The 9,157-nt window shown below is 39.7% G+C and overlaps 1 protein-coding gene across 1 annotated transcript; it reads right to left on the bottom strand.

Moving 5' to 3' along the window:
- Positions 1-204: 204 nt before the first annotated feature.
- Positions 205-7,430, bottom strand: rgs7bpa (regulator of G protein signaling 7 binding protein a). Its single transcript, XM_085475721.1, has 6 exons — positions 6,500-7,430; positions 5,400-5,566; positions 2,502-2,632; positions 2,118-2,262; positions 1,396-1,466; positions 205-1,251 (listed from the first exon to the last, which is right to left on the bottom strand). Exons 1-6 carry the CDS (start codon positions 6,647-6,649, stop codon positions 1,160-1,162), a joined length of 756 nt encoding a protein of 251 aa, XP_085331847.1. The 5' UTR covers positions 6,650-7,430; the 3' UTR covers positions 205-1,159.
- Positions 7,431-9,157: the final 1,727 nt, after the last annotated feature.

Genomic DNA, 9,157 nt, shown 5'->3' with positions numbered 1-9,157 from the left:
GCACAAATAATGGCATACATGTTTGTTCTTTGAATGCAAACCACCTAATTTGCATTTAACACAGTCAATTTATCTAATTAATTCAGTGTAATTTTACTGTTTGAGCTTTACCAGAACGTGCTAGACAAGTTTGTCTCTGTTGATTGTTTGTCTCCACCCGGTGGACATTTCAGTTCATGCAAGACAATGACAAACACTGGTGGATGAGTTTCAATAACAAAAGTTTTATTAACAATGTAAAATGACCTATATCAGCTTTGACTACTGTACCTTCAGCTTGCCATAAACAGTGATCACTATATTTAATAAGCTGCGCTCTGTCTGCTTGACTGCCCAAGAGAGAGAGATGCTCTCTGCTTATACCAACAGCTTCTTTACTAACCACCTGCAACCTTGAAAATAATTCAGAGAGCATTGCGTAAAGAGTATGTGTATATACAAGTCTAATGTCTCGATTTATAGATAGATATTGTGTGCAAAGAAGTTTTCTTTTGACTATTGTATCTTCTATTCCATTTTGAAGCTGGAAAGTTTAAGTTGGGTACAGGTTCTTGTTTTATGGAAGACTAAATTAAGTACATTGAGAAGAAAAACAGCAAGGAACAGAAAACGGAGACTGTAATACACAAACGTATTCTTCACAAACCTGTCATTTCAGCTTAGACAAACGACAGTAAAACTTTGTCATTGCAAGAGCCGTCCTCAGATGTGTGAATGGCATCTGTTCATAAGTTATCACATTATTTCTGACAAAATGGACATTTAGATTCCCTTTTTTTAAAAAAAAATAAAAACATAAATCCACATCATTCACTCAGGCTTGTGGAAGTAACAGAACATTGATATTATCATTTCAGACAAACTCTCATTCCCTTTTACATCAGACAAGCAGATATCGCACTTCGTTTACCAAAAAAGGGGAAAATCTGTTGCAAAATATCTTAAAATATATGTTCATGACTTTTGTTTTCATTACACTGCAGTTACAATTCTTCTTCGTATTACAAAATAAAATTATAAAATGGGCAGCCGTTAAAAAAAAGAGAAAGAGACAATTTATTTGAAAATGGCAGTAATAGATTGGTGGGAGACACAAGTGGTGAAGGACAGTGGGTAATGGTGTCTTTGTTGCCGCCTCCTACCCACAAAGGCGGGGCCCTTAGCTGGTTACCAGGCAACAGAGCCCAAAGAACCGCCTCTTCCTCTGTCGGACTAGTGGGTAGGGAGTCAGGTTCAGCAAACTGCTGTCATCTGGGCGAAAGAACACACAGACACCACAGCCAAGTCATGCATTTTTCCTCATTTGAGCTACGATGCAGTCCACTTAAACCAGTACCTCTGCTTCACAATGAATAATTCTGAAAGTGTTACTGCTTTTTGCATTTTCTTTCTCACCTTGGTTCTTCAGTGGTAAAGGCATTGTCTCCCTGAGTTTACTGAGAAGGTTCTTCATCTCCCTCATATCCCTGCAGTAAGGCAAATGGCTTTTTATGTTGTATACATAAAGTATCCATAATATATGCAGTACATACTCGCATTCAGAAAAGCACAAAATCAGGTTTCCATTATTGGATTTTCTGGAGACTTTCCTCCCTAACTCGAACTCTTAACTTAATGTTAACCTAGGGACTGTATTTCAATTTATTTCATAATGTATTTCATAGCAGGAGTCGTAAACACACACGGTGTCTAGAAAAATAAGTAGTAGTAGTAAAATAAGTGTGTATACTTTTTGTTTTGAAATGTTGAAGCTTTGACACAAATATCTGATTATTTTTGGTATACTTCTATTGTTTTGTAAACTCAAATCTTAAATCCAACTGTGAGGTAAAACTATAGACCCACACAAACTACATAAATGTAATTTCAAGAAAGCCTTAGCTGATAAAAAAATATAAACATCCCAATGAATCTTATAATACAACATGTATTCCCAGTGTATTAAAATGCAATTTAATGTGATACGATACTTTGCATTATGTTCTTATAGGAAATGTAACAGATTACCCACCAAAATATATGTGAAATATTTGTTAAATCATAATAAAAACGCAAGTGCAGACACAGCACCTACGTACATCCCGAAGGACACAACAGAACACACTTTGTTTACCTACTTTTCTATGTTTTCTATGTCAGTGGCCACCAGCCAGCAGAGCTGAGGACAGTCAGTGGGGGAGGAAGAGGTGTCCTCCAGAATGGGGATGTCTGAGCTTTCCTCCGTTTTACCATCTAAGCCGGGAGGGCCACACGAGTCGTTACCTAAAGCACACAGAGAAATGCCTTAATCGTGTTTCCTCACTAGATACTGACCTAAATTATTTATGTCATTTGTACACAGTTATTTGAGTTTACTGATCGGTTTAGTGATGGCATTACTGGAATGACGGTGACGTTAGAGATACAAAATCCCATTTGTCCACATGTTTCTTTAAAAAAATTAAAAACAAAACAAAGCATACTATCTATAAACTATCCATGAGGCTTGTCTGTGTATTAACCTTTCCTGTGGAGCTGCAGCGATCCCAGCAAGCACACAGATTTGAGCATCTCTGTGATGTACATCTCCAGACAGCACTGCAGCTGGATGAAGAGCCTACAGATCTCAGGGTGGATTTCCCCGTCCTCTGGCCTGAAATGGCACATGAAGAGAACAAAGCTTACCAGCCAGGTGGAACTTGGTAGACAAAATAGTCTCTGCAAGTCTCTATGAGCATTACAGTAGTTGTTAATTCATCCGTGTATGTGCTAATCTTGAGTCTGAAACCAGCAGCAGCTTAAATAAATATTAGTACTAAACCAAAAAGTTAAAACGAAGAAAAATATATTCCACTCTAAGGATGTGTTACTGACATGTCTAATTTGTTTGACTCATTTAAACTGTAAATGCAATATCTGTTGAAGAAATATGATCACCTACATTGGTAACTTATGCACTGCCTGTTCTTGTAATTTGAGGGTGCACATCTGTGTCACATCTGTGACAAATGCGAGTCACATGCTTTTACTTGGAAATATCTTTACTTAAGAGAATAAATGAGGGCTGGACCTGGTGATACTCGTGGTATTTTCTGTGCGTGATTACAGAAAATCTGTAACCTGAAGAATAACAGCAAATTCTTAATACCAGGTTTTAAGGCCAGAGAGGTTTATGAACTCAAATATGCATTAAAATGTTTGAGCAGAGTGTTTCCTAATCAAAGCTTAAAGTAAGCCTATAGAGTCTGCAATGATAATAAACATACTGTGCTTCTTATCCATGTTTTTTACAGCAAAGTTCAAATTGCTGCTGTCTCTGTGATTGTGCAAGCGTCTATATGTAGTGCTTACTTAACTCCCTGAGAATATATAAATAAAATGCACTGAAGAGATTCAAGCAACACAAAAGCCCGTCACAATATTTTTCATTCAACCGGAGCTGATCATTAGCTTTTATGAGACATCGCAGTAGCTTCACAACTATATTAATCGGGTTTTCAAAGGGAAACAGCAGGTGATATCCAGTGGGTGTAATATCACATGGGAAAGTGACAGCGATAAAAGGCGTGAAACTTGGTACAAATCTTTCTCACACAAATCATGCTCTAGAATTCACCTCTTCCAACAGCAAGCTTCTCCTTGCCATCACCGTTTTGTCACAGTGCCGCTTTACTGTTGCTCAAGCACAGCTGTCACCAGTGCTATCCCTCTAATCAGCTTTCCCCCTGCACATCGGAGGGACCTCGCATCATTCAAACCATTCTGACACACTGGGTTTATTTTATTAAAGGGGAATGAACTGGTTTAATTCAAGCTCTGTCTCTAGTAGCGGAGACAGACACTTAGATGGCCGAGAGAGCTTTTAGGGAAGGAGTTTTTAGAATATGTGCTGGTGATAATAATGGCAATGATGCAGATGCTGTTATCAGTGAGAATTTAAGAGTTCTCTCTAAAGCTACTGCACCATCTCCATTTAGCAGCAGAAGCTGGAACATTTAAGAGCACAGTTTCAATGGCTAATAGTCTTTTTTCTGCAGATACAGGTATAACTGTATTTAGGTGTATAATTATGAGCCATGCAGTTGAAAAACAACAGTGAAATGGTTCATTTTCCACCACTGCCCTGCTGCATTAAGGTATATTATTATTTAAAGCAACTAAATGCTCCTATTCAAATAAAGTTACATTCATGATTCATGCATGTGCACGATGGGAGATGTGCACTGAACATATTCAGTGTCACGCATCAAACATGTAGTTTTAAAACCCCACTAGAGTGAATTAAAATAGAAAAGAATTCAGCTTAACACTTTTTAAAACTGGACCTTGTAAAAAATATGGTGACAAATAATTTCTAATAGAAAAGGATCTCTCGTGGTTTAAATATACAGTATGTCCAGTGGTAGGAATATGCCCCTTCTGCAAGATAAATCATGATGCTGTTATTGTTCCAGCAGCACCCAGGCTTTGGCAAGCAGCTGGCACTGCAGACGTCCTCAAATCTCTCTCACCACTGGCTTCAGTCTGTCCAATTGTTATTTAAGTAAGTTTGAGTGTGCCAAGTTGGCTGGCATCTTAGCCTCACTGAGGATGTTAAAATCCCAAGCCTCCCTTTGCCCTTCTTCTACTGGCGCTATTGTAGAGGAGATATTGTGGGCCAAAACAGCAGTCCTTTCAGGCTCCTAAAACAGCTGTTTTCCTGTATCTTGAATCAAAGCTTTCATCACAAACAAACCACTTGAAATCTAATTTAGCATGAAAATCTACTCAGAATCACTAAACAGTGAACAAACTTTGGATCCAACCACTTTAATTTACTGTTTCATTGTGATATCATTTGTTTTTGATGAGCAAAAGAAAAAAAAACTCCCAAGGATTCCGATTCTTAAAAAAAATCTGTACTGAAGAAGCCACTCTCTCAATAAATTACAAGAAAAAGAAGAAAAAAAAACGTCATTGGCTCCACATTATTGATACTATTATCTCAGATATTAGTCCCGGGAAGCATTCCACTTTCCCTCCACTTTGTGCATTAACGTTTTAGGTCAGCTAATGGGAAGTGATCAGTTACAGTATGTTGTTGTGATTGCTTCCTGGTAAAGCTCTCCTTCTAACAAATTAGAAATGTCATGATTTTTAAAAGCTGATCTCATGTTCTGTTTTCCCACATACTTTGCCCACCACGAAAAAAAAAAATCAGTCCTTTAATGGGACAAGCATTAGATGGCCTATCGAAAGAACATTCTTATAAAAACACACACAAAAAAAATATTCAGCAGCTCAAATGTTGATACTTGTGCAGGTTTACTTTGGTAAAATTAGCTACTTTTTTTAACTTCCGGCGCTGCAGTGTTGCAGAGCGTTCAGCCACTGATGGCTCTTCATTTTCAGGACCACGGACAGCGTCTGTGCCAACTCACCCCGATATCAAGGAGAGACTATGGTGTGCCGTTCGCGCCATTTCGCAGCCTTTGGTTCGGGTCCTCAGCATTTCGGCCCGTAACGAAGGACAGTCGACAGTGATCTCGCCAATTGAGATGACCAGCTCACGGTACAGAGCCACAAGTGTATTGAATTCTTGGACGATCTGCATTACAGTGAGATAATAAGTCACACAGACACAAAAAGTTATTACCTAACGAACCAGACAAGTAAGCATCACACAAATAAATTGCAGGATAGTCTTTATCCTCAGGCCGACCTGTCAACATGAAAACGCGTCAGCCAAGAAGGAAATGCTGAGCAGCATTTTACAGCCCCCCCCCCCCCCCCCCCAAAAAAAGACTAATGGGGACAAATAATGCTCCATGTGCAGTTAGACTGTCATGTGCTTCATTTCGAAAATTGCAGCCTTGCACATGTGCAGTCACCGATCCTTGCGAAAAACGCGGAAAGTGAAGCACAGCCCGCAAAGTAAGACTGCACGATAAACCAGCTGATTGTTGAATTGGTTGGTTTTCCATCATGCTAAATTTGGTTGTCTGCACAACCACGAAATTTGAGCTTGGGGCACAAGTATTCTGCTCTTTTTGTGCACCTCCTGCATAGCATCCTGCTGTAGTCCTGTAAACGAACAGCGAGGCTCCATGACGATCACTGATGTATGAAAGGGTGAAGTAGGCTTTATCATTCCTGTCAGCTTCTGTCAAAGCACATATGTGCCAAGATCATGCACTCCACCATGGGTAATCTTGTCATTCGGGCAATGCTGAAATCATTCCAAATCACCAGCAGCTTTCCACACTTTAAATGCAAATCACACAGTCAATCTGCACGCCGAGGTGTTCTGTTTGGCTTCACTGCCGACAAAGCAATGCAAATGCATAAAGCTATTTTTAGGCTGCTAGACCGGGTTAGAATCTTTTTTTTTCTTTTTTTTTTTGCAGCTATTAAGAGCTGTCGCCTGTGCGGCGTGCATGCACGGGGTATTGGAACATCCTTAAACAAAGAAAGGTTGCGATAATAGCACAGCACTCCTTATCAGAGGCACCATGCAGGCACTAACGTGCCGCAAACCTACCATTCTGCAGTCGGCCACGGCGCGCTGGGCTTTGCGGGTACTTTCGGTGCTCTCCCTCCTTTGTGAGTCTCGATAAGGAGGCTTGCCGATCTGGAAGATGTTCCCGGCGGATCTGGGGCGATTTTTGCGCCCATTCGATGCAGAACTCATGCATACACATCCACTATTAAAACAGCCCTAAGACAGAACGATTTGGTCTTATCCCCCCAAACTCCACCACTTTCTCTCTTCCTGCCTTACCACCCTGCACCTTACTGTTCACCTTATTCTCTCCTCGATTTACGCTCAGCTCACCTTCGCCAGCTATTGGCTGTGTTGAAACTCGAACGCTATTATTGCTCTATGTCTTACGTTCTTTCCCCCTAATGTGGGAAAGGTAGCAATTTTTTCCCAAGAAGAGCCCTAGAGCGCAGGTAAAGTACCGGATGAGAGCCCGTGACTCCTCTCCGCATTGCCTTGACTGCGACGGGGCGCAAGTCACCTTCACTCCAGCAGCACACGGTGCACAGTGAAGACTTCACACCCAACCCGGACTCCAGCTAGCTGAGGTGTCTTTTCTGACGCACCGATGTCAAGAGGGAACGATCGCATTCACGGATATTCTCCAAATGCAACCATTTTTTATGATTGCGCGTTTCCATTAAGCACCAATAAGACGGACGGTAACAGTCTTTTCTTAGCTATACAACCTCCTATTAAGACGAAATAACACGGCCAGTGTCCACGGCGACAATTTCACAGCGTACAACTGTGCCGGAAAACGTCGAAAAACTTAATTCCTGCTCTCGCGGTCTCAAGTCGGCTCCCAGTCTGTTTCCTTGAGTGTTTCCAGCTATTAGGAAGGGCCTATATCTAACCTTGGAGAGGCAGTAGAAGAACAGTTGCTACAGGCCTGACGTGGCTGGCAACACTGCGCACCCAAAGGACGCGAATACTAATAGGGCCCATCAACTCAACCCCCCTCCTCCCCCATGCTGACATATCAACTCCTGTACGTATGAAATTGAGGTCACTGGCCACTTTACCTCCACCACAAGTACCGAGTGGAGACAAAAAAGAATGAATTGAACACTTCCGTTAAAAATGAGCCTAAAGTGATTCTCTTTAGTTTTTAATATCACAAATTATTACTGCGTTTATACTCACATGCAGGTTAACTTAACAAGTGCTTAAGTTTCTGTTGTTACATGTGTGTCCGTCTACCTTTACAAGAATATAATTAACATAAAGAATGAAAAGGGTGGGCTATAGCTATATTACCGTTACTTAACTGGAAAAAAGTGCACGTTCAGCTTGTAGATAGTGTATCGTTTATTTTACATTTTGGATAGTTCAAGATTTAGCTTCGTTTCGACTAATAAAAATGCAGTTTTATCATCAGACCCTAAAACACAGTTGGGGTTGAGATATACATTAAAGTTAAAAATGCACAAAGACAAACTATTTTTTTACTATATATATTATGAGTATATAGATGTGTAACTGATCAATAAACGTTTTGTGTGTGTGTGTGTCTGATTACACCACAAAAGATCATCCAGGAAATACGTTATTTCAGCATGGGCACCGCTTTACTATAAGAGTGCCAGAATCAATTACTGGCTGTTGATGAGTGCTTTTCTCTCCTTGCTTTTCACAACCACAAATAGAAAAGTTTGCAGCAGATATTGTGAATAAATCAGTGAATGTGTATGGAGTGCTCTTCCTGACATGCATTACCATGAACACAAAGGAAGACTTGCGTGTGGAGTTGAAGACGCAATCACATATATTAGTGGCACAAAAAAGGCAAGGCAGAGAATTAGTTTGTGATATTTACTGTATAGTGACAATTAGTTTAAAGTAAGTTTTTGTGATCAATGTTTTCGGACAAACAAAAACCCATAAACATATCAGTAGTATGAACAACTACAGTAAAAGTTCAGCAAAAAACAAACAACCAAAGAGAACCATAACAGCCACACACAAAAAATGTAAAAAAAAAAAAAAAAAAAAAAAAAAAACTTGTCCAAAAGGAGGCAAGACAAAAAATGGGAGATGAACGGCTAGAGAGCAGAGACCAATGAAGCAATCAGTTCAGTAAAGATTTAAGATTCTCCACAGCTTGGGCCCAAAGTTTAACTACACCTTCTTTAGCTCCACAGATTTAGGCTATGGAGAGTTTAAGATAAGCACATCCATGAAAGTGAGCAGCCATTGCTGCCAAATGAGCATTTGAAGTTTCCATCTTGTGGCAATCAACTTCTTAGCAGCTCTGAAACCAGCTAAAAACACTTGTCTCTGAGCCTTATGCAATGTAAGTTGATCTAAATAATTTAAAATTGAAATGTATGGGGAAAGTGGACCAGAAGTATGTAATAAACACAGATTTTCTTAAACCATCATTTACAGCAAGCTAAGCGGCACTGACTAATGTCTAGTTTTAGAGCTGTGAGCAATGCATCCACACTGAGATTAAAAGCCTGGTGCATACTTTATATGAAGCTGCTATAGAAATAATGGAAACTTGTAGAAAAAGTTCAAATAAAGGAGTTTTTTATATCCCAAACTAAAAGTTTGAAATGTGTAAGATGTGTGAGATGTGTGAATTCTTTGGCAAAAAATAGAAATGACCTAAAATGTCTTAAATAAAAATTTGTTGCATCTACAAACCTGTAT

The sequence above is a fragment of the Copadichromis virginalis genome, linkage group LG12 (genome assembly GCF_057382275.1).
Source record: "Copadichromis virginalis isolate Kocher_CV1m ecotype Utaka linkage group LG12, C_Virginalis_male_GT1.1, whole genome shotgun sequence".
Lineage (NCBI taxonomy): Eukaryota > Metazoa > Chordata > Actinopteri > Cichliformes > Cichlidae > Copadichromis > Copadichromis virginalis.
This window is presented reverse-complemented; position numbering and strand designations above follow the sequence as displayed.

Coding starts and splice junctions, on each gene's coding strand:
- rgs7bpa (XM_085475721.1), bottom strand. CDS start 6,649: ATGAGTTCTGCATCGAATGGGCGCAAAAATCGCCCCAGATCCGCCGGG. Junction 5,567..6,499: donor CCGTGGCCGACTGCAGAATG/GTAGGTTTGCGG, acceptor ACTGTAATGCAG/ATCGTCCAAGAATTCAATAC. Junction 1,252..1,395: donor TTTACCACTGAAGAACCAAG/GTGAGAAAGAAA, acceptor TCTTTCGCCCAG/ATGACAGCAGTTTGCTGAAC.